Source organism: Montipora capricornis, chromosome 1, assembly GCF_036669925.1.
Source record: "Montipora capricornis isolate CH-2021 chromosome 1, ASM3666992v2, whole genome shotgun sequence".
NCBI classification, from domain to species: domain Eukaryota; kingdom Metazoa; phylum Cnidaria; class Anthozoa; order Scleractinia; family Acroporidae; genus Montipora; species Montipora capricornis.
Window position 1 is genome coordinate 43,201,773 of NC_090883.1, and position 19,714 is coordinate 43,221,486.

A 19,714-nucleotide genomic window follows, 5' to 3' on the forward strand; every position below is an offset into this window, starting at 1 on the left:
AGACTTGAGGGGCTGTTACACTGAAATGTTTGGTGCAACTTGTCTCCCCAATGTTTTGGCGACATTGGTGGGGCAAGTTGCACGAAACATTTTACAGTGTAACATCCTACAACGGCCAAAATCCTTGCGAGACAAGTTGCTCGAAAAGTAGAACTTAATTCTACTTTCGGCAACGGCTCTTGCAACTTGTCTCGCGACGATTTTGGCCGTTGCAGTGAAATGTTGCACGCAACTTGTCCCGCCACAATGTCGCCAAAACATTGCGAGACAAGTTGCACGAAATATTACGCAGTGTAACAGTGCCTTTAGAGTTATTTTAGTATTGAAATGACCCAACCTGATATGTGAGCTGTATTTTCAACTCTCTGGAAACAAGAATTATTTAGTTACTGTAGTCAGCAGTGTACATTTTTTGTTATTTATTATGACAAGCAATGAATTAAATACAAATTTAACAAGACTTGCAAGTTCAGTCCAATGCATTATTTTAAAAGTGATTGATTTCATCAATCACAACAGTAAATAAATATTAATGTTACAATGCAGAAAACATACAATATTATGTATTTCTTTTTTGTACAAAGTTCCAAAAACTGAACAATGAGTGGTTATTTCCCAAAAATACAGGTTAAGAATAATCTTGGCAAAAAATGGTCATAAAATGTACTATAAAAAGTATCATTGTGTGTCTTTAAGAAAGTTACGACATTTTTTAATTTCGAAGACATGTTTCGATGTTACAAACATCATCGTCAGTTACAAAAATTTGAAAAACCGTTAGGACTATATAACAACTTGGCGAAACATGCATAATTAAATATGATTAAGTGACAAGAAATACATATTTGAGTGAGTTACAGAGTGTTAGAAAGAATGTAGAGCTTAAAGCGTAAGTGTCAGGTTGACGTGATGAACTTGTTGGTTTAAATTAGGCTTTTCCCAATTTATATGCATAGCCTCCTTGAGTTTAAGTTGGAATTTAGTAGGGGCGGAATCAAGGATTTCAAAACAATCCGCAGAGCAAGATTGACGACAACGTTCTGAACTTAGTAAATGTTTGAAGATGTGTGAGGACTTGTCTGAAGAGAGATGTTCACGGACGCGTGTGGAAAAATGACGACCAGTTTCGCCAATATAGCAAGCATTACAGCAAGCACAAGTAAATTTATAAATCACACGTGAACGAAGTTCTCTGGGGACAGAATCCTTCACTGAAAAAAGATTTCTTAATTTAAACGTGGTAAACACTAATTTGATGTCAAGATCATGACAATAACGATTTACAATCATATTTTATTATGCGTTTCGCCAAGTTGTTATATAGTCCTAACGGTATTTCAAATAATTTGTAACTGACGATGCTGTTTGTAACATCGAAACATGTCTTCGAAATTAAAAAATGTCGTAACTTCCTTAAAGATAACGATTTGCTTTCTGATGTCTCGACCTTTTGGTTCCATCCATTATCATTGTGATTGAGTTGACTCGTTCACTCTCATTGTCTCCATATTCAAAGAAGGGCTGTATGCTGAACCCCACAGTTGTGCCAGATGTGTTTTTGGACTGCCATGTCTCACACTTTAGTGAGACATAGTGGCCCTTTTCTATGGCTTCTCCCTTTAGTCATTTCTTGTGGGTGGCAAGTCACAAAATAAAGAACTTGCTCACAGGCCATCCCCGCATGTTTGTGGCAACAGTTTGTCCTAAACTAAGAAGTCCAAGTGAAGAAGCCACCTTTGCACTCAAGCTCTTTCAAACAGCATCCATTGAGTTGTTCTGCATCATGGTAATATTTCAACTGCCCCTGTGAAAGGCTTTGCTGTAAATGAGATCCATTTCCCATAGACACAGTCTCAGATTTTGTGTGGTAAGGTGGCCTTAAAGTTCCCTTTTTGTGAGGCCTTTAGCTGTTGCGATAACTCGTACACACAGCCTGGAAATATTGGCCTAGAAATTTCAATAGTAGACAACTAATAAGGAACCAAACCAGGAGTTGTTAGACTTTCAATAATTACAATAACAGTGAAGCTTTTCTAGATGGCAGTTTTGAAGAGCAATGCAGGGCTCGAGACTAACTTTTTTGCTCACTAGCCTAATGGCTAGCATAAGGTCTGATTTCGCTAGCCAAATCTAAATTTGCACAAGCCAGTTTCGTCATGCGCAGTTTCATTCATTTGTAAAAACTATCTACTAGCCAAAACTGAAATTTCACTAGCCTGTGGCTAGTTGGCTACCGTTAGTGACGAGCCCCGCGTGGTGCGTGAATACGCATGTACACGCAATCTGAATCGTGGATGTCGGGATCGTGGATGTCGGTATTTCTACCGTATCACTCAGTCCTTGAGCAAGCGCTGTATTAATGTTGAAACGCCATTGTTGCTCCGAACACGTTCGTAAGATGCCTTCACGGACACCCATGGTAGTGGATCTGTGCTCCACAAGAGGTTCCAGCACGAAACGAAAATTTCCGCCTCCACCAAATTGTTGAGGAACCTCCTCCTCTTCCATTGGTATCGTGGACGGGAGGGCATCGATTTCGTCCTCCTGCCAGTCCATTTCTTCATCATTCTGCTGTTTGGCATGACCAAGACTTTTAGCCAAGCTCTCTTCTTCATCACTGTTCATGAGAGCTTCCATCTCCATGTGAACAGCATCACTCGGTCCTGGTGGAGTGTCCATCGTCTGCCAAAATAAGTACAGGAATAAAAAAAGTGCGCCTGAATACGTAAAGCAATGAGTAAAGTCCGCCCGAATAATTAGTGTTATGAAGAAAGTCCGCCAAAAATCCCAGTAAAAGTACTACAGCTCTGTAAAATCACTGAGGTTTGATTCAAGCGACGCGGAGCCCTCCGACGTTGCTCAACTCCAAGGGACAAGTGAGCTGCAGGGCTGTGAGTGCGTTTTTTATATACTCTCAGAGTCGCAGCTCCCAAAGGGTGCTGGGAGTGAGAGGGGATGGGGAGTATGGGTTCCATGCCTGAGAAGATATGGGAACGAGGAGCGTGGATATAAAAACCAGGGTACCGGGCCCTTCAGAGTCATTTACTCCCGTCAATCAAGATGGTACGCATAAGGAGTCAAGCACCGTTGGAAAGACAAAGAAATGCGATGTTGTCTTTGATTAGAGTCTGGTCACAGAACCTCTCTTTCCGTCCGCGATCTCAGCACCAAGAAGTAATATTATTCATAAGCGCATGTCTGAAAGTAAACCATTGTATTCCCTGTGGGAAACAGAATGTTGCGGACAGTTGGTACATGGCCTGTGTTCATTTGATTTCTTCAAAACATTTCGCAATTTTAGGGAAGGTTTGAGAACTTAATATTGTGCTAATAACATCTAAGTAGAATCTGACTAATTATTCACTCAAACCTAAGATGTAACATTATCCGAATAAACTTCTTCACATAGAGAAATCATATGACCACTTTTCTTCCCCAAAAATCAGCATGTTTACATTGCTTTCCAAAAACACAACAGGGTTATGTTTCTTCCTCAACAAAAACATATTTATCTGCCTAAATCAAATATGACTACGTTTTCTTACCATAACACATGCTTTCGTTTCCTTATCCAAAAATCAAGATGGCTACTTTTCTTCCCCAAAATAATCATGGCTACTTTAAATCTCCATACCTCAGTACCTCAATTACAGCGTTCAAATGAAAGCCTTCAAGGATCCTCAAGCCAAGTACAACGTGAAAAAGCACCGTAAAACGCACACGAAGCTCACTCACGCAGAAGGTTCAACTGTAAAATGAGGTGACCAGTTGATGATGATTCCTTTTATACCCTAGGAGTGTCCGACGTAAGGGTATGATTGGAGTTCGTCATGACACATGAGGGAGAATGGGATATGGGTCCTAGAGACGACGAAACATGGGAACGACTGTCTTGGATATAAAAAAAAGGTATGGTAAATGTTCCCTAGTATATAAGAGCTGGAGATGAACCTCCCTCGTCCTGAGCAAAAGAGCAAGACAACATCCAGACCAACCCCTCACTCGATCTCCGTCTCACCGATCTCCTATACAGGAGAACTGCACGAACGAAATGTGGGGCTCTTGCTAAGCAAGATGATGATCCTTTGTCAGCTGCCTTTGCATGTGTCTTTGGTTTTGGCCTATCTCTCTCCGTAGTCTCTACATGCTGGGGCTAAACCTCTCACAGTCCTGAGTAAATGAGCAAGACACCATCCAGATCAACCCCTCACTCGATCTCCGTCTCACCGATCTCCTATACAGGAGAACTGCACGAACGAAATGTGGGGCTCTCGCTAAGCAAGATGATCATTCTTCGTCGGCTGTCTTGCATTTATCTTTACTTTCGGACCTACCCTTCCCTAATCTCTAAATGCTGGGGGCTAGGCCCATAGCGTGTCAGATTGCGTGACATGGCGTGTCAATCTGCGTGACAGATTATTTGACATGCATGACTTAATATGACATAAATTTTATTCCACCCCTGTTTTGCTGACATTTTAATACAATGACCGCCCGATACCTGGGAATGTTCAAGGGCTTAATGGTAGTATCCTAATAACATCCTAGTACTATCTGACCAACTATTCACTCAAATCTAAGTTGTAATATTATCTGAATAGCCTTCTTGCCATAGAGAAACCAATATGGCTATGTTTCTTTCCAAAAATCAGCATGTCTACATTCCTTTCTCAAAATACTGCAGGGTTATGTTTCTTTCTCAAAACAAAACATAGCTACCTTCCCACCCTAAATCAAACATGGCTATGTTTTCTTGCCCAAAACACAACATGGTTTCGATTTCTCCCCCAAAAATCAAGATGGCTACCTTTCTTCCCCAAAACAAAGATCAAATACCTCAGTACAAGTACGGTGTTCAAGTGAAAGCATTCACGGAACCCAGTCCAAGTGAACTCCTACATGGATCCTCAAGTCAAGTAAAAGTGTCCAACTGAACTCCTACACGGATAGCTAGTCCAAGTAAACTCCTACACGGATCCTCAGTCCTAGTACAAGGTCACGAAGTACTGTAAGACACTTACTGAGCTCTTCCTTCCACCAGATCAAAATTAGAAGAGGGCTGTGGGCGAGAGCGCTGGCTCTTTTATACCCTACGAGTGTCAGGTCCCATGGGTTCATGGGATACAGAGGGAGAATGGGGGGTATGGGTCCCAGAGGCGAGGAGGAATGGGAACGAGTAGTAGTGTGCGCTCCTTCCGCTCGGTTTTGACGGTTGGGATTTTGAGCGCAAAAGTGTATTTTGGCGGGAAATCAAAATTTAAGGAGGAAATTTAAATAGAACAATCTTAATCCATGAACTATGAAGGTCAGAAAACAAGACGACACAAGTTTGGTTTGAACATGAAGTTTTGAATAAAAAATATATACAGATACTTACAAAAAAAGAGAGTTGAGTTCCATAGTGTTCCCAACGTTCCTTATATCTTCGTAAACTGCAAACAAAAGCTTTAAAGTAAGACCAGGGAGAAAACGAAAACATGAATGGACGGCGAGATAAAAATTTTTGAAACCGAGTCAATCCTACGCACGCAGTTGAAATATATCCACAGGACACCCACACTCGAAGGGAAAAAAAATTACGAGGATTTGTATGGGAATCTTCATAACAAACTGAAAAAGATATTTACACGCAAAATTTCTCAATAAAAAAGCCGTACTTTATTGTCGTGGTGAGCCCCGATGCGGTGAGAAGAAATCAGTGAATGTTTGACCAGCCGTGTCCAAATTCGTTGCAAGCGAGCCGCGAAGGATTTTGAAATTTTGAATATTTACCGCTGTTTCTCAGCAATGGATATTCACTGGACCTTGAAACTTGGTCAAAGAGAAGTAAATTTATCCGTGTGGCCATCGCCGGAGTTTGAGCGTGACTGATGTCGGATAAGTGTGATTTTATCGGCGAGACGTAAGGTAAGCTAGAAATTACTTTCCAGCCTTCCCTTTATTTGTGTACGAGTGACAAACCGGCAAGTTGAGAAGTCGCTTGAATCGCATTCAATCAGGCAAATAACCACACAAGAAGCGAGAAAGGAAGTCACCACGACAATAAAGTACGGCTTTTTTATTGAAAAATTTTGCGTGTAAATATATTTGTCAGTTTGTTTTCGAGATTCCCATATATGGGCGGCCTGTGACATGGCTACAGCTTGCAAAATTAGTTAAAAAGGTTGTATAATTATTCATCGGAAAACGTTGAAATTGGTCTCATTACAAAGCAGAAATGTAAGCAATTTTAATGATGTATGAAAATAACGAGTCGATGATGATGTCGAAATAATGAGTTTACAAGCGAAATAACTTTGTAAACAAAAGAAAACATGGGACTAAATTAACGAGGCCATACATCGTTGACTTAGCCATCGCGTTCTCGATGTTCTTGGTACATATGTAAAAATAAACTCGAATGGTTTAAATGTTACATATGCCTAAAGTACTAAGAAAGAACTTTACAATAAGCCTATTTCTCAAGGGATCTCAGTTGCCTAAGCGGAGATAAAAATTCTGATAGCTGAGTATAAGATTGCACCGTGCTAATTCCAATTACACGCACGGTTTTCAAAATTTCTGCAAACGACGAAATAAAATGCAAAGACTTTAATACTTGAGTCATTCAAAACTCGAGTGTTAAATCATTGCATCGGTGTCGAAATCTTTCGAACATTGATTGTCGAAGAGTAGCGAAGTGTCAAGTGTGTAGTAAAAATGAAGCTTGGAATTGTGTTTGGAAGGCAACTACGAAAGTTGTGAGGGATGACAACTGCAGATTGCCTACAAATAGCGCCGATAAACAGTATCTAAGTCGAAGCACCCATTTCAAATAGCGCTGATAAACAGCATTTAAGTCTAAGCATCCATTTTAAAACGGTTAGCTTTCAATAACTGTGATTTAGAGTTAGTCTGCAGGCTGCAAGTGCAGGACACTCAAAGTTATGACATGTGTCACAGAGCTAAATACCTCTTGATTTTGCAGGGAATGTCCAACAATATAGTAATATTCGTAAACTAAGTATTGAAGCCGTTAAAATAATGTGTCCTTCATGCCTTTTCGTTCCTTCGAACGAAAGTTATAACCGAAAGAAGTTAACGGAAATCGAATGCCGCCCTTGCAAGCTGTGAAAAGTTTTATCCGCGCGAGGTAATCACGAGTTAACTGTGGACAATTTGTCAATTCTCAAACCACGGTCTTTATATTACATTGATCAACTTACATATCATTCGAAAGCTCAATCTCTGTAGTTTAAAAATATGCAAGAATGTTGACATTTCGATGTGAAATGAATTAGAAACAGCGATGCGGCAATCTACTATTTTCATGCGGTGGATAGCGGTCGATTGCGTTTAACTCACCAAAAGATCGTGTGAGATATGATTTGTGGAAACTGCAGACGAGTAAACTAACAACAGCTTTCTCATTACTCACCAAAGAATTTTGCACGCTCATTGTAGCTACATCAAATTAAACTGTGGTCCTGGGCCCACCACGAACACGATTAACAAACATCTGCTTGGAACTCAAAGAAGGCGCAAATGATCATTCGCAAATGTTTGCGCGGGGAAAAAGCTCATTGAAAATTCAAGTTTTCCCGCGCAAACATTTGCAAAATAATTTATGATGAACCTGCGCGCCAAAGCGATAATATATTCTATGAAAATGGCGGGAATTGGAGACATGGTATCACGAAAGTCATGGCTAGGCTTGGATAAATTCTCCTCGTAAAATCTCTTATTCTGCTCGAAATTCTGCCTAAATTCTGAATGTGTCACGCAACGCTACTTGTCTGAAGGATGACAAAGGTTAAGCTACTTGACTATTGAATTATTTAATTGCACTGGACATCACGATGCTTTTAAATTAACCCTATTTTTTCACTGTAATAGTTTCATAAAAAAACTGCTGTACCAGCTGCAGTTGCTAGTTGCTGGTGTTGTTAAAGTATATCCTGCGCGTTCTGACAGATATGACGGGCGATTCTCCCTTGACCAGCTTGAACATCATTTAAAATGACTGCTCCACTGACAGCGCGCCTTTCGTGTAGCTCAGCTCCAAGGACGAATTTCCGCCATCTTCATGGAATATATTATCGTTTTGGCGCGCAGGCTCATCATAAATTAGTTTCAGAACGAATTGGTCCTAAAACAATAAATTTACACTCCGGCGCGGTGCAATTTCATTATTTATGATGTAAATATTGAATATTAATTGACGCACAAAGTTTTCTTCATTATTTAGAAATAATAGATTTACAGCTTTATGATATGAAAATAATCTTTTTAAGAGACAGCCTGGTTTATAACTGAAGTTGTTTGATGAATTATTTATATAAAATGGTATACGTGTTTAATTTCGTATGAAAAACCTATCAGGTTTACTAAGAAGTAATGATTTACGTATCAGTGAGTACTTATTCATTATTTATAAATAGTTTTTTTGAACCTTCCAATTATTTGTGAATAATCAAAAACAGGCATGTACTAAGGCTAAGTGATAAATTTTTATCAAACGGCACCCATACATGTACATATACTGTTAAACGCTATCGACCGCTATCCACCGCATGAAAATAGTACATTGTCGCATCACAGTTTCTCTTTCATTTTACATCGAAATGTCAACATTCTTGCATATTCTTAAACTACAGAGATTAAGCTTTCGAATGATGTTTAATTTGATCGGTGTAATAACAAGACCGTGGTTTGTGACAAATTGTCCACAGTTAACTCATGATCACCCTACGCAGATAATAATACTCTTCACAGCACAGCTTGCAAGGATGGCATTCGAAATTCGATTTCCGATATCTTCTTTCGGTTATAACTTTTGTTCTAAGGAAGTTATAGGTATGAAGGATTCATTATTTTAACGGCTACAGTATTTAGTTTACGAATATTACTATATTGTTGGGCATTTCCCGCAAAATCGAGAGTTATTTAGCTCTGTGACACATGTCATAACTTGGGTCTGCTAAATCTGCTAGCCAGCGAGCCATGCGAGCCATGCGAATTTCGCATGTCTAAGCACCCATTTCAGATAGGGCTAATAAACAGTTAAAGTCTAAGCACCCATTTTAAAACGGATAGCTTTCAATAACTGTGTGACTCGCACATGTTGACTATCATGGCTCGCCACGTTGGCTCGCATGACTCACAGTCATGGCTCGCACCCCTCGGTGCCATGACTCGCATGGTTCGCTGGCTCGCAGGGTTACAATACTCTCATAACTTTCGTAGTTGACTTCCAAACACACTTACAAGCCACAATTAATATATTCCTTGCACGCCTATCTTTAGTGTAGTATGTGGTGTAAGCCTGTAATTTCTAATAACGTTAAAAGTCTTAAGGTTTTGTCGAAAAATCCAATTGATGTAGCCTGCTTTCGTTGCCTTGAATGAGTGGAAGAGATCTCAGGAAGTTTGTGAACTTCCACAGAACTGCCATCGGTGCTGCAGGTAGGAATTTTTGGAGCAATTAATTACAGAGTTATTTTGGTGGTAGCCTGCAGCTGTTTAGTTAAGGTTTTGTTTTTGTTTTTGTTTTCGTAGATAGTTCACTTGTGAATCGCTTCATTGAAGGACATGGCAGCAATCGATTCAGACCGACAGTTTATGACAAACTTCAAGCCATTGCAGAGCTCAGAAAGGCAACCGGAAATGTTAGTTTTCAGAAAGTTGAAAAAATCACCAAGCAAGCAAGGAGAAAAAAGAACAACACCTCCTTTAGCAGCATAAAGCTTGTTGGTCTAATGAAAAGGTGAGATTGCACAGTTTGCAACGAAAGCTACAGATCGAGCGATATCGATGTCTTAAGGACTGAAGTCCTTTAGGCTTTGACTCTGTGAGGGAGTTTTTCCAAGATCTGGAAATTTATAATGAAATTCTGCGCGAAGACACTCAAGAATTTAAGAAAAACACTGTACAGCCATTGTGGGATCCAAGAGATTAGACTTGCAATTTTGGATCGGAGAGAACAGAGACAAAATCTTGATGGTTTAGTCAATAATAAAATTATTATCATAAGCTTAATATTATTATTGTCCTTTCGCAGAGATAACAGTGATGTCATCCATCACAATAACAAATAAACAGGGGTCAAGGAGAAGATTTCCGCTATAGCAGGAGGCTTCAAACAGCCTCGCGTCTTACAGAATTTGATGAAAGTCCAAATTTGTAACATTAACAGTGGAGTAACCAAAGGGATGGGTGCTGTGTTAAATGGAGTATAATAAACCTGCGAGCCAGCGAGTCATGCGAGCCATGGCTGCAAGTTATGCGAGCCAACATGGCGAGCCATGAGAGTCAACATGCTAGTCACACAGTTATTGAAAGCTAACCATTTTAAAATGGGTGCTTAGACTTAATAGACCTTTTCGGCTTGTACATTTTGTTTTCCCAACACAGATCATGTGATAATACTCAGGAGGCTTGGTCCTTTGTTTTGTTCATTAAAAAGAGTGCATGCAGGCATATTCATGCTTGCATGCCCTCATTTTAATGAACAAAACAAAAGACCAAACCTCCTGAGTATTATCACATGATCTGTATTGGGAAAGCAAAATGTACAAGCCGAAAAGGTCTATTACTGTTTATTAGCACTATTTGAAATGGGTGCTTAGACTTAAATGCGAAATTCGCATGGCTCGCAGATTTAGCAGAGCCATTAAATCTCTTGAGGCTTCAGTGTGACACAGTTAATTTTGTTTGCTGATTCAGAAACTCAAAGCCCATGTTCTACGTGATGGCAAATCACGCAAATATGTACAATGCAGCTAAAAAGGGAAAATGCTGGCTTCAGCCTTCTGGAAATGTTATGTATAAGATATTTACTCTAATCTTGCCTGTTGCCAACATGATTAAATCGCCCTTACAAAACTTGCAGCAGCGATATGTTGGAAATGGCTGAAATTTCTTAGTTTCTTTGTGCTGTTCTTTGTCCGCCGATGTCAATTTTTTCTATTAATTAATTGATTAGTTTCACGTTCTTCATGTTTGCTACCTAGAGCTGGAGGTCACCAGCCCCAACACTGTCAATTTCGAACCTTTGCTGCTGGATACTGGTGTTCACTTACTTGTACCCCCATTAATGGTTTTTCACAAGTTTTCTGTGTTGCTACACTAGTCTTTCACCCTCCCTTGCCTCCTTGCTTTCACTTGAAACCAGTTTATCTGTTGTCACGTTACATACTGGATCCCACAAAATCTTAAGGTGATTCCCAAGAAATAGAACTTGTCATAGATTTCCGATGAAACTTTGCACACTGTTGTTAACATGTCAAAGAGATGATAAAACTGTAATAAAAAAGGGGGGTCACCATGCTCATTTCCATGAGCTACTTTGACAATTGCTGCACACCCCCAATGTTAGACAAACTTAGCTTGATTTTATAAATGTAATCCAACATATAACGCAGAGCGTTGTGTTCTATGGTTAATTCAAGTACGTATTTTACGACCTGAAAAATGTATTTGAATGCCTTTGTGAGTATCTAACACTCCAAAATAGACTTAACTTTAGTGTGGGCTGTTCGACTTGTAATGGTTCCTTCCGTACAATTTTATGAAATTGCTAAAAACTGGCCATAGATTTTTGCTTAATCTCACTACTCCATGAAGACACCATTCTTAGCAAATATGTGAAATAAAAAATGGGCGTCACCATACTTGTTCTGGACAAAATAGCCATTCCTTGACAGATTAGGCTTGGTGTCAATGAAAATCTGCCATTTTATCAATGTGCCTGAGCCACTGCATGCACCAATGATGCAATAAATTATGTGCTGTAGGGTTGCACAATGCAAAACCAGGGAATCACCTTAAATAGACATAATGCTGCTTCCTGTAGATCCACATTATTTCTGATCCAATAGACTGGTCCAGAACGAAATAACCTACCCCTATAGCAAGGTCACCTGTTGAATTTATTTGTAAACATTAAGCGATGTTCACTTGTACATTATCCTTGTTGTAGTTATGAATGGGCCATCCAGACTTCAACTGACTGCATAAACATTTATTTAAATTACTTGCAAATTTGAATATCACTCAAATTAAAAACTGCCTCTTTCGAAATGTAGCACTCTACATCTGCGCCACATGGTATTCCGAGTAAACGCTTAAAGAAGCGTCTTGTTGTTATTAAAATGTGACAACCAAGGCCTTTTGGCTGTCAAGAGGAAGGGTCATCTTGTTCTAGTGGCTGGCAGATTAAAATAACAAAAAGAATGTTTTAAATGGACATTTTCCCTGTTGATTGTTATCTCCTCAGTGGGAATAAGGTAATTTGTTATTGTGTGGCTCCCTAGAGTATTTGCGAATACCCTCACTTCAGGGCACGAGTTACAAAAGGAAACCCAGTTAGTCTCTTAAATTTTTCCCTGTAGAGATTTACCAGTATGGGTACCAATCTAATAAGGCTTTTGGATTATGGCCATTACCATGGCAACATCACGTTTAATGACAGACAGATATATTCTTATTTTTGACCTAAATTCCTTAATATTTATACTTTCCTTTGGTGAATTTTTTTCATTCTTTGCCACATTATGGAAAAGATATTGCCTGACATTTTGAAGTAGTGAAAAGTCGAGGTCATTGAGACAGTTTTGCCAATATTCTGTAAATTGTCATTTTTCTAAATATATTGGATTAGTAGCTCTGACAGATTTTAACAAATGTAAGACATCTGATAGGAAATGTGTGTGTGGTTAGAACTGAACCAATTTTCAAAAAATTTTACCGAATGGAATGCAAGAAAATTAGCTGTTAATTTTACAGATTTGGTCACACTGACGTCACAAAAATCAGAGAAACACGTGCAGTTTAGGCTTTACATGCTATACTAGTGTTTAGCTTGCACACAGTCCAAAAACTCCAGGGAGCCATCTTAGTTAACCATTCTGCAACTGCAGTGAGTAGGGGATGAAGTTCCTGGTAGTGTGGCCTGTCTCCTGTGGTATATCGTGGATGGGAGGATAATAAATGCTCGGGTATAAATAGCTAAGCTACTCTAAAATCAGAGGGTAAACAAAGATAGATAGATTGATGATATGATGATGATGTAGTCTGGCAGAGATGGACCTCTACTCTAGCAGATCTAGACTAATATATGATTGTATATCTCTTACAGGTACATTTGTATGTGTACATAGGGGATGTACTCTCTAAAATTGCAAACATTATTTTTACTTCCAACAGAATTTTGGAACATAGGTTTTGAGACAAGGCCAATGGTTATGGATATCCATGAATCATCTGAATCCAAAAAGACTCTTCAAAGAAAGTCTTAACTCAATGCAGTTGTCTTTACAAAGACAGCTCTTGAGCTGTCAAACCTTAAACCAAAATCTGGCACCAACTTAGTCAGCGGTAGAAAATTACACTGTATATACAGGTAGAATTCAGGAAAAAAATGGACATATTTTTGTTTTTAAAAAAGTAGAAGCATTCCAAGTCATTTTTTGGTAATCCTTGAATATAAGAGCTGTTCATTATGGAAAACAATGTCGAGGCAGCAATTAGCACTCATTTACTTATTAACCCACAGATAGATATTTTACAAGGTAAAATTGTTGTTTTAACCACAATCTATGTAGGTTTTGTTTGAATAATTAGCTCCCAATGTTTTGTATGAACAAATTCGCCCTTTCACGTAATGTATCTTACAGACACATACACACACCGTGAATTTTACCTTTCGACACACCCATCCAAAAAAGAGGTTTTTGTCCTGAGCGGGAATGGAACCCACGTCTCCCTGATTACTAGTCGGGCATGCTAAGCCACTACACCATCAAGGCTACCACGCTGGCAACGCAGTAGATTAATGAGGTGACTTAGCAGCATGGGGATCCCTAGGGCCCAACTTTTATTCACTTGAGTGTGTATCCTTGCCTCTATAACCCCAGAAAGGGCTTAGAACACATGAATTCATGTGTTCTAAGCCCTGTCTGGGCCTGGTCGTTTCACTGGAAACACATGAGCCCAACAAATTGACCTGCTGCCAACTGTTGGAAATAGACACTCTAGCGAATTAACTTGAACATATCGTGACAGTTGATGACTATGGACAAAACCATGTTATACATATTCGCTCTGACGAAGGGCTAACGCTCGAAACGTCAGCTTTTAGAATCTCTGTACGGTGGCCAATTTACATTATCAACTCCGTTGATAAAACCAAATTCATGTTATACTTACGTTCTAATTTTAGATTGTTATGTAAAATCCTCGTTTTAATGACAATGAAAAGCCAGGCAACCTCGCCTGCAAACTCCTCTTCAATTCTGTAATCTTCGTCGGTTGACTTAGCGTTTTGTAGTCCTTGTTAAGTTCACTGTTTTTCGAGTGATTAAAGCGGTTGCGTTCAAAAGGATCGTCTGGATCAATAGTTAAGGCCTAGTGGATTGTTCTGGATAGAAGTTCAAGTCCAAAGAGTGATTTTCAACACCAACTGTGTGGCTTAATTCATAGCTCAGTTGGATAGAGCATTGCACCAGTATAGCAGAGGCCATGGGTTCAAATCCCATTGGAGCCACCTGAATTTTTCAGTTGTCAATTTGCTTAAATTGTCCAGATAAGTTCAAGGATTTTTCTCTCTTTCAATTTTAGTACAATTGTAAAAGCTAAAAATAAAATAAAAATTGACAATGGACTTGTGAACAGCATAAAAGTATGTCCAGTCCTAATTATCAGAACAAAGCACTCAAAACAATTAATTTTTCTTTCTGTTGAAATTTGAATTAATCAAGGCAATATTGCTGAAAAAGAACATGCAGAAGTGCTGAAGGTTGTGGAATCAGCCAAGACACAGCAGCAACTTGTCATGGAAAACTACTAATGGAGCAAGAACAGCTTGAACAAGAACTTGATGTCATGGTGGCACATGAAATAACAAGACCAGGAATGATGTCTTATGCTGTTGTAAAGACAGGAATTCCAGAGGAAGCTTATGAACTTGAATGCCCTGATGAACAATTGAAGACATCTGTTTTGGAAGAGTTTATTTTGCTTGATAAGAAATATGAAGCTCAGCTTGAATACTTGGAACTGAAGTATCAACATGTCAAACGGTAAGATATAAGCAGTCTTCTGGTTTGAGCTTTATTGTGCCATTCTTTAAAATGCAAACTCAAAAGGTTCATTGAATGTTATTACTGACATGAATCACTATAGACAGCATGCACTTGGGCAAAGAGCTTGGCAAATTCTGTAATTTTGAATATTTTTCTTTTGGCAGTCTTTGACACATCATATTTTCGGGAATTGTTTGATCCTGAAACTAATGAAAATACTGGAAAATGCTGACACTTGAATTGGAGGTTCAATCCAGGTCGCAAGACGTTGGGACACCTGCCAAATTTGGGCGAAAATTAGAGAATTTACTAAACATGCTTCCATCATTATATGAGGAATGTTTGTTCTTTCGTTGCCTTTTTGGCGCCCCCCTTTCCCCCAGACAATGTTGAAACGTTTCAGTAATCGATGAACTAATCTTGATTTCGGAGACCGTGAAAAATCAACATTCTAATGGGGGGAGGGGGGAAAGTGGAAATTGTCCTAACAGTCTTGACCTGCATTGTTGATGCTTTACGGTTAACATAAGACAATAATTAATTTTGATACTTGATGAAAAGAGTAGCGAAGTCATAAATACTTTTCTCAAATTCTACGTTTCGTAATCTTTCTAGTGGTATGTGTATTTTGTTTGTAAGGGTTTCCTTGAAGTCAGCAGGTCTACAATTTTTTTTGTGGAGGATAGCTTGCAAACAAGCTCTCTTGGCAGGTAAAAAATGGAGAGAGAGCTTGCAATGATCACCCTCCGATTTGAATATCTGCATCGAAAATTTCCATGCAAAATGCTGAATTTTAGCCAATATTCACCTTGACCCTGACAACATCAGTTTCGGTTTGCACTGATTGGCCAAATTTTGACAGTTCAGACAGCTGGAAGCCACAGGGAGCATTAGAGACTGAATTCAAATCGCAGAGAGATTGTTGCAATCCCCTTCTCAATTTTTTACCCCCTGAGAGAGTTTGCTAAATGAGGCTACATGTACATACATGTATGGAGGACACCCATGAAGGTTTGAAGTAACCTTAACATCAATGTGCTTTTTGGTTGACAGTATTAGAGGACTTCATTATTATTTTGTCCCTTTTTTATTTTCTAGATCTGGTACTGGAGGTTGGTCCAAACAGGATCATTTACACTTTGTTCATTTGATGGAGCAATTATATCCACCAGAGCTGCCGAATAGAAGAATGTTTTACATTGATAGAATGTTATGAGAAATGCCAGATAAAACGCGTTCCAAACTGGTACAATAATTATTATGTTAATAATCTACTCTATCATAATTATATATTTGGAGGAAAGGGAATGTTAACATTTGTTGCTGAATTTAAATGTATAATTTTGTCATGAGGATTTTTTTGTTGGTAGAGCATTACACCAAAACTGATCACTATTTGTTTAGACACAAAGATAAGTTAACTCTAAAGATGAGATATGCTATCTAGAACAAATGTTCTTAAATGTAGTTATTTTCATGAATTTCATAGAGTTGTGGGAACGTGGAATTCCCTTCCACCTTCCCTTCATGAGGCAACAAGTGTGAATTCTTTTAAAGCCTCAGCTAAAAAGTTTTTTAATGGATTAGTAAGTATATTCTTTTAGTGTTCTTATTTTTATAATATTTAATATTTGTTGTTACCATAATTTAATTTGTATTATTATTTTCATTATAGTACCATGTGGGGTCCTTGACTGTTGCATTTTATCCCTTGGCCTCTGTTTTTGTATGCCATAAATTGTAATAAATAAATAAATAAATAAATAAATAAACCAGCATATGCATTGCAGATTCCCAATTTTTCAGGTAGCTGCATTAAATGTTTATCAATTCATAAGCATAATTATTTTAAGCAGTAAACAGCACCTGACTTCTACAGTTATTTGTCTCAAGTCAGGATTAAAGGGAGAGTGGGGAACTACCGGTACTACATGTAGGTTGGACTACTTTCGGAGGGTTTCTTTATTTTTTTGTGTACAACTTGCTTAAGGTTGTTGCAAAAGTGATGGCTTGTTCACTGCTCTATTTTTGGCTGCTATCGAGCCAAAAGATACAATGTAATAATTGTACGTACATGTCAAAAAATTTGATAGTTATTACGATGTACAACCATGCTACTGTATGAAAATTGTGCTTAATTATAACGCTGCAGTATTTTCATTCTATCTTTTGTAAACATGTAGGTTGAACATGAAGAATGGCATCTTGCCCACAAGTTTTACCAGGAACAATTTCAGAGCACTCTGCGGGCGTGGGGTCGCGACCGTGAAGACTTGCTTGTAAAAGTCAAGGCAACATTTGCAGAGGCTTGGGCATTGTATGAGGAGGCAGCTGAAAAAGCAAAAACAAGGAAAAAACAGGAGAACATATGCCAAGAGCTTTACAACAAGGTTTGTGTTCACTGTTTGTGTCCTTCTTGTCAAGGTAGTGTAGATGCATGTATAAGAAGCAGGAAGAACCTTGCAGTAGTGAGAGGTACACATCCATCTCAACCTTGAATGAGCTGCATGGTTTATATTTTGTACTTTGTGATCATCTACTTTGCAGCAATCATTTTATGATTTACTGACATCAGTTTGGGAGGTTGGGTGTGACGAAGAAATAAATAATTAACAATAATTATTAAATTCTCAACCTCGGATAATGCAATTCTCATGCTCTGATTGGTTCACTCAATCTCGGTTATCAGCTCACAAACCTTAGTTTGACCTTATATGGTAAATGATTGCGCTTAGCGTTGCTAAACTAAAAATTTTTACCTCAGAAAGCGAATTTTCTCTTGAATCATATAAAGCAAAAGAAAAACGTTTTTGTGGAACGTTTGGATCGATCAATTTCGAAGCTTAGAAGTATGCAAAAAGGTAAGAAATGCTTTTGTGATGAGTCTGCGTCTGTCCGACCACTAGGTATTACACAACATCGCATATTCATCAATTTTTTTCAATTTCTCTAGGATTTCCTCCCTTTTTTCACTTGTATTTCGTACTTCCAAACTTTTGGGAGTTTATCATAAGAAATTTAATAAAACAATAATTATTATTCCATTCGCGCTTGTTGGATATGAGACTGGTTATACCCAACTTTATTTAGCATCTCATATCCAACACGCGCTTATGGAATAATTGTTAATTATTCTATGAGGGCACGCTGGATATGAAGTGATAGATAGCCAATGAGGCACATAGCGTGGAGTAATGGTTATAATCAAATATCCAGCAAGCCCAAGTAGAATAATCACTTTATTAAAAACTGCAGGATTAACAACTCTTCGACTTAAGCATTGATTTCTGCCTCGGACAATTCTGGCCCAAAAGGGCTATTGTCGGCCATTTTTTCTCAGAGCTGCAAAAATGTTTTCAGCTCGCTATATTGCTGACACATTCCTTGACCATATTAGGTAGAGCAGGTGTATGAACTGATAGCCTATGTCCGGCAAGCCAATGAAAATGATGGAAAACTGATATCCGTAGTTCAGTTTTTAATAACAATCATTTTATTGTATTAATTAAAGTAGTATAGGCTGAGACGATACTTATTGCTTAAATTGTCCTCAGCTGATAAATGCAAGGATCATTTCTCTTTTTTGATTCTACAGTAAGTAGTGTTATCGTCATCATCGTCAATACTGGTACTCTTCCCATCCCATAATAATTACGTGTATTTTGTTACAAGTAATTCAGTCGTAGCTGCCTTGTAACATTCATGTTTAATTAAAAAACTTTAGGGAGTCCTAGTGAGTGGACATTGATGTCATCAACTTATTCGCACCTAAAGCACCCCCAATCGACGAGTAAAATTAATTGTCCAGAATGATGACATTAGACAAAGTAAAATCTTGTAAGAGGAAGAGAGTGAAGAAATGGAGTTTCTCCACCTGTGCCCAAGCAAATGTAACTTCAATGTTTATTGTTCCACTTCTACTGTAGGTGCTTGCTTTCCGTGAACAGAAACTTGAGGCACTGAAGCTCCAAGCTGCCATTGCAGCAAAAGAGCAGGAAAAAGAAGAAAAGGAACTGAGAGCTGCGGAAGCAAGGGAACAAAAGCGGAGAGATCTTCAACAGAAGCAAGTATGTTTAACATGTAACAATTACCCTGTACATGTACGTGACCGTGACATAGTACTATTATTGTTTCTATTCCACAATATTATTTATTCACATACGCTCTTAGAGTAAAAGACAATAGATACATGTACAACTTGGGCATAAACGAGGGGCAGGGAATGTACTGGCAAGGTGCGGATAATACCCACTGCTGGTGTGCACCACCGGAAGAGGGGCCTCGGCATCTAGCCAAGGGGATACGTAACCTCATGAATGCCTGTATTGCAAGGTGGGCATAGTTGCTGGCATAATGCCCTGGGGCCAAGTTAACCCAGTCCAACAAAGTAACAATATACCCCCTCCCTAACAGGGCTTCAGCACAGGGCTGAAGGGGTGCCGCAGGCAGCAATTCTCTGCCCATATTTTATTAAAGAGAACTATTAGAGAGGTTACAATAAGCTCGTAAGGAAAAAAAAATACAAAAGAGCCAGAAAGCAAAATGGGGGAGGGAAAAACAGAACAAGTTGAGCTTTGAAAATGTTGAACAGAGAAAGTTCCCATGGCGGGATGAATGAAAGAGCCAAATAAGGTAATGACGTGATGGGAAGT

General features: G+C 38.7%; 1 protein-coding gene and 1 pseudogene across 6 annotated transcripts; one reads left to right on the forward strand and one right to left on the reverse strand.

Moving 5' to 3' along the window:
* Nucleotides 1–420: 420 nt before the first annotated feature.
* Nucleotides 421–7,545, reverse strand: LOC138053536 (uncharacterized). 6 transcript variants are annotated; one of them, XR_011133231.1, is made up of 5 exons: nucleotides 7,418–7,545; nucleotides 5,378–5,432; nucleotides 4,837–4,985; nucleotides 3,635–3,748; nucleotides 421–2,682 (listed from the first exon to the last, which is right to left on the reverse strand). XR_011133231.1 is itself a non-coding variant. In XM_068900164.1 (4 exons), the coding sequence occupies exons 3-4, from the start codon at nucleotides 4,867–4,869 to the stop codon at nucleotides 2,212–2,214; spliced, it is 504 nt and encodes a 167-aa protein (XP_068756265.1). In that variant the 5' UTR covers nucleotides 4,870–4,985; nucleotides 5,378–5,432; nucleotides 7,418–7,545; the 3' UTR covers nucleotides 421–2,211. The 6 variants fall into 6 exon arrangements, 1 of the variants encoding a protein (XP_068756265.1); XR_011133230.1 differs by having other exon boundaries at nucleotides 421–3,748; XR_011133229.1 differs by having other exon boundaries at nucleotides 421–3,791.
* Nucleotides 7,546–8,879: 1,334 nt separating this feature from the next.
* The window catches only part of LOC138045175 (coiled-coil domain-containing protein 148-like), a 24,290-nt pseudogene continuing 13,455 nt past the window's right edge, over nucleotides 8,880–19,714 (forward strand).

What these genes read in the sequence shown, in the direction of transcription:
- LOC138053536 (XM_068900164.1), bottom strand. Translation starts at nt 4,869, where the DNA reads ATGCTTTCACTTGAACACCGTACTTGTACTGAG. An exon ending in AACACCGTACTTGTACTGAG is followed by an intron (nt 2,683 to 4,836) that starts GTATTTGATCTT and finishes TTATTTTGGCAG; the next exon opens with ACGATGGACACTCCACCAGG.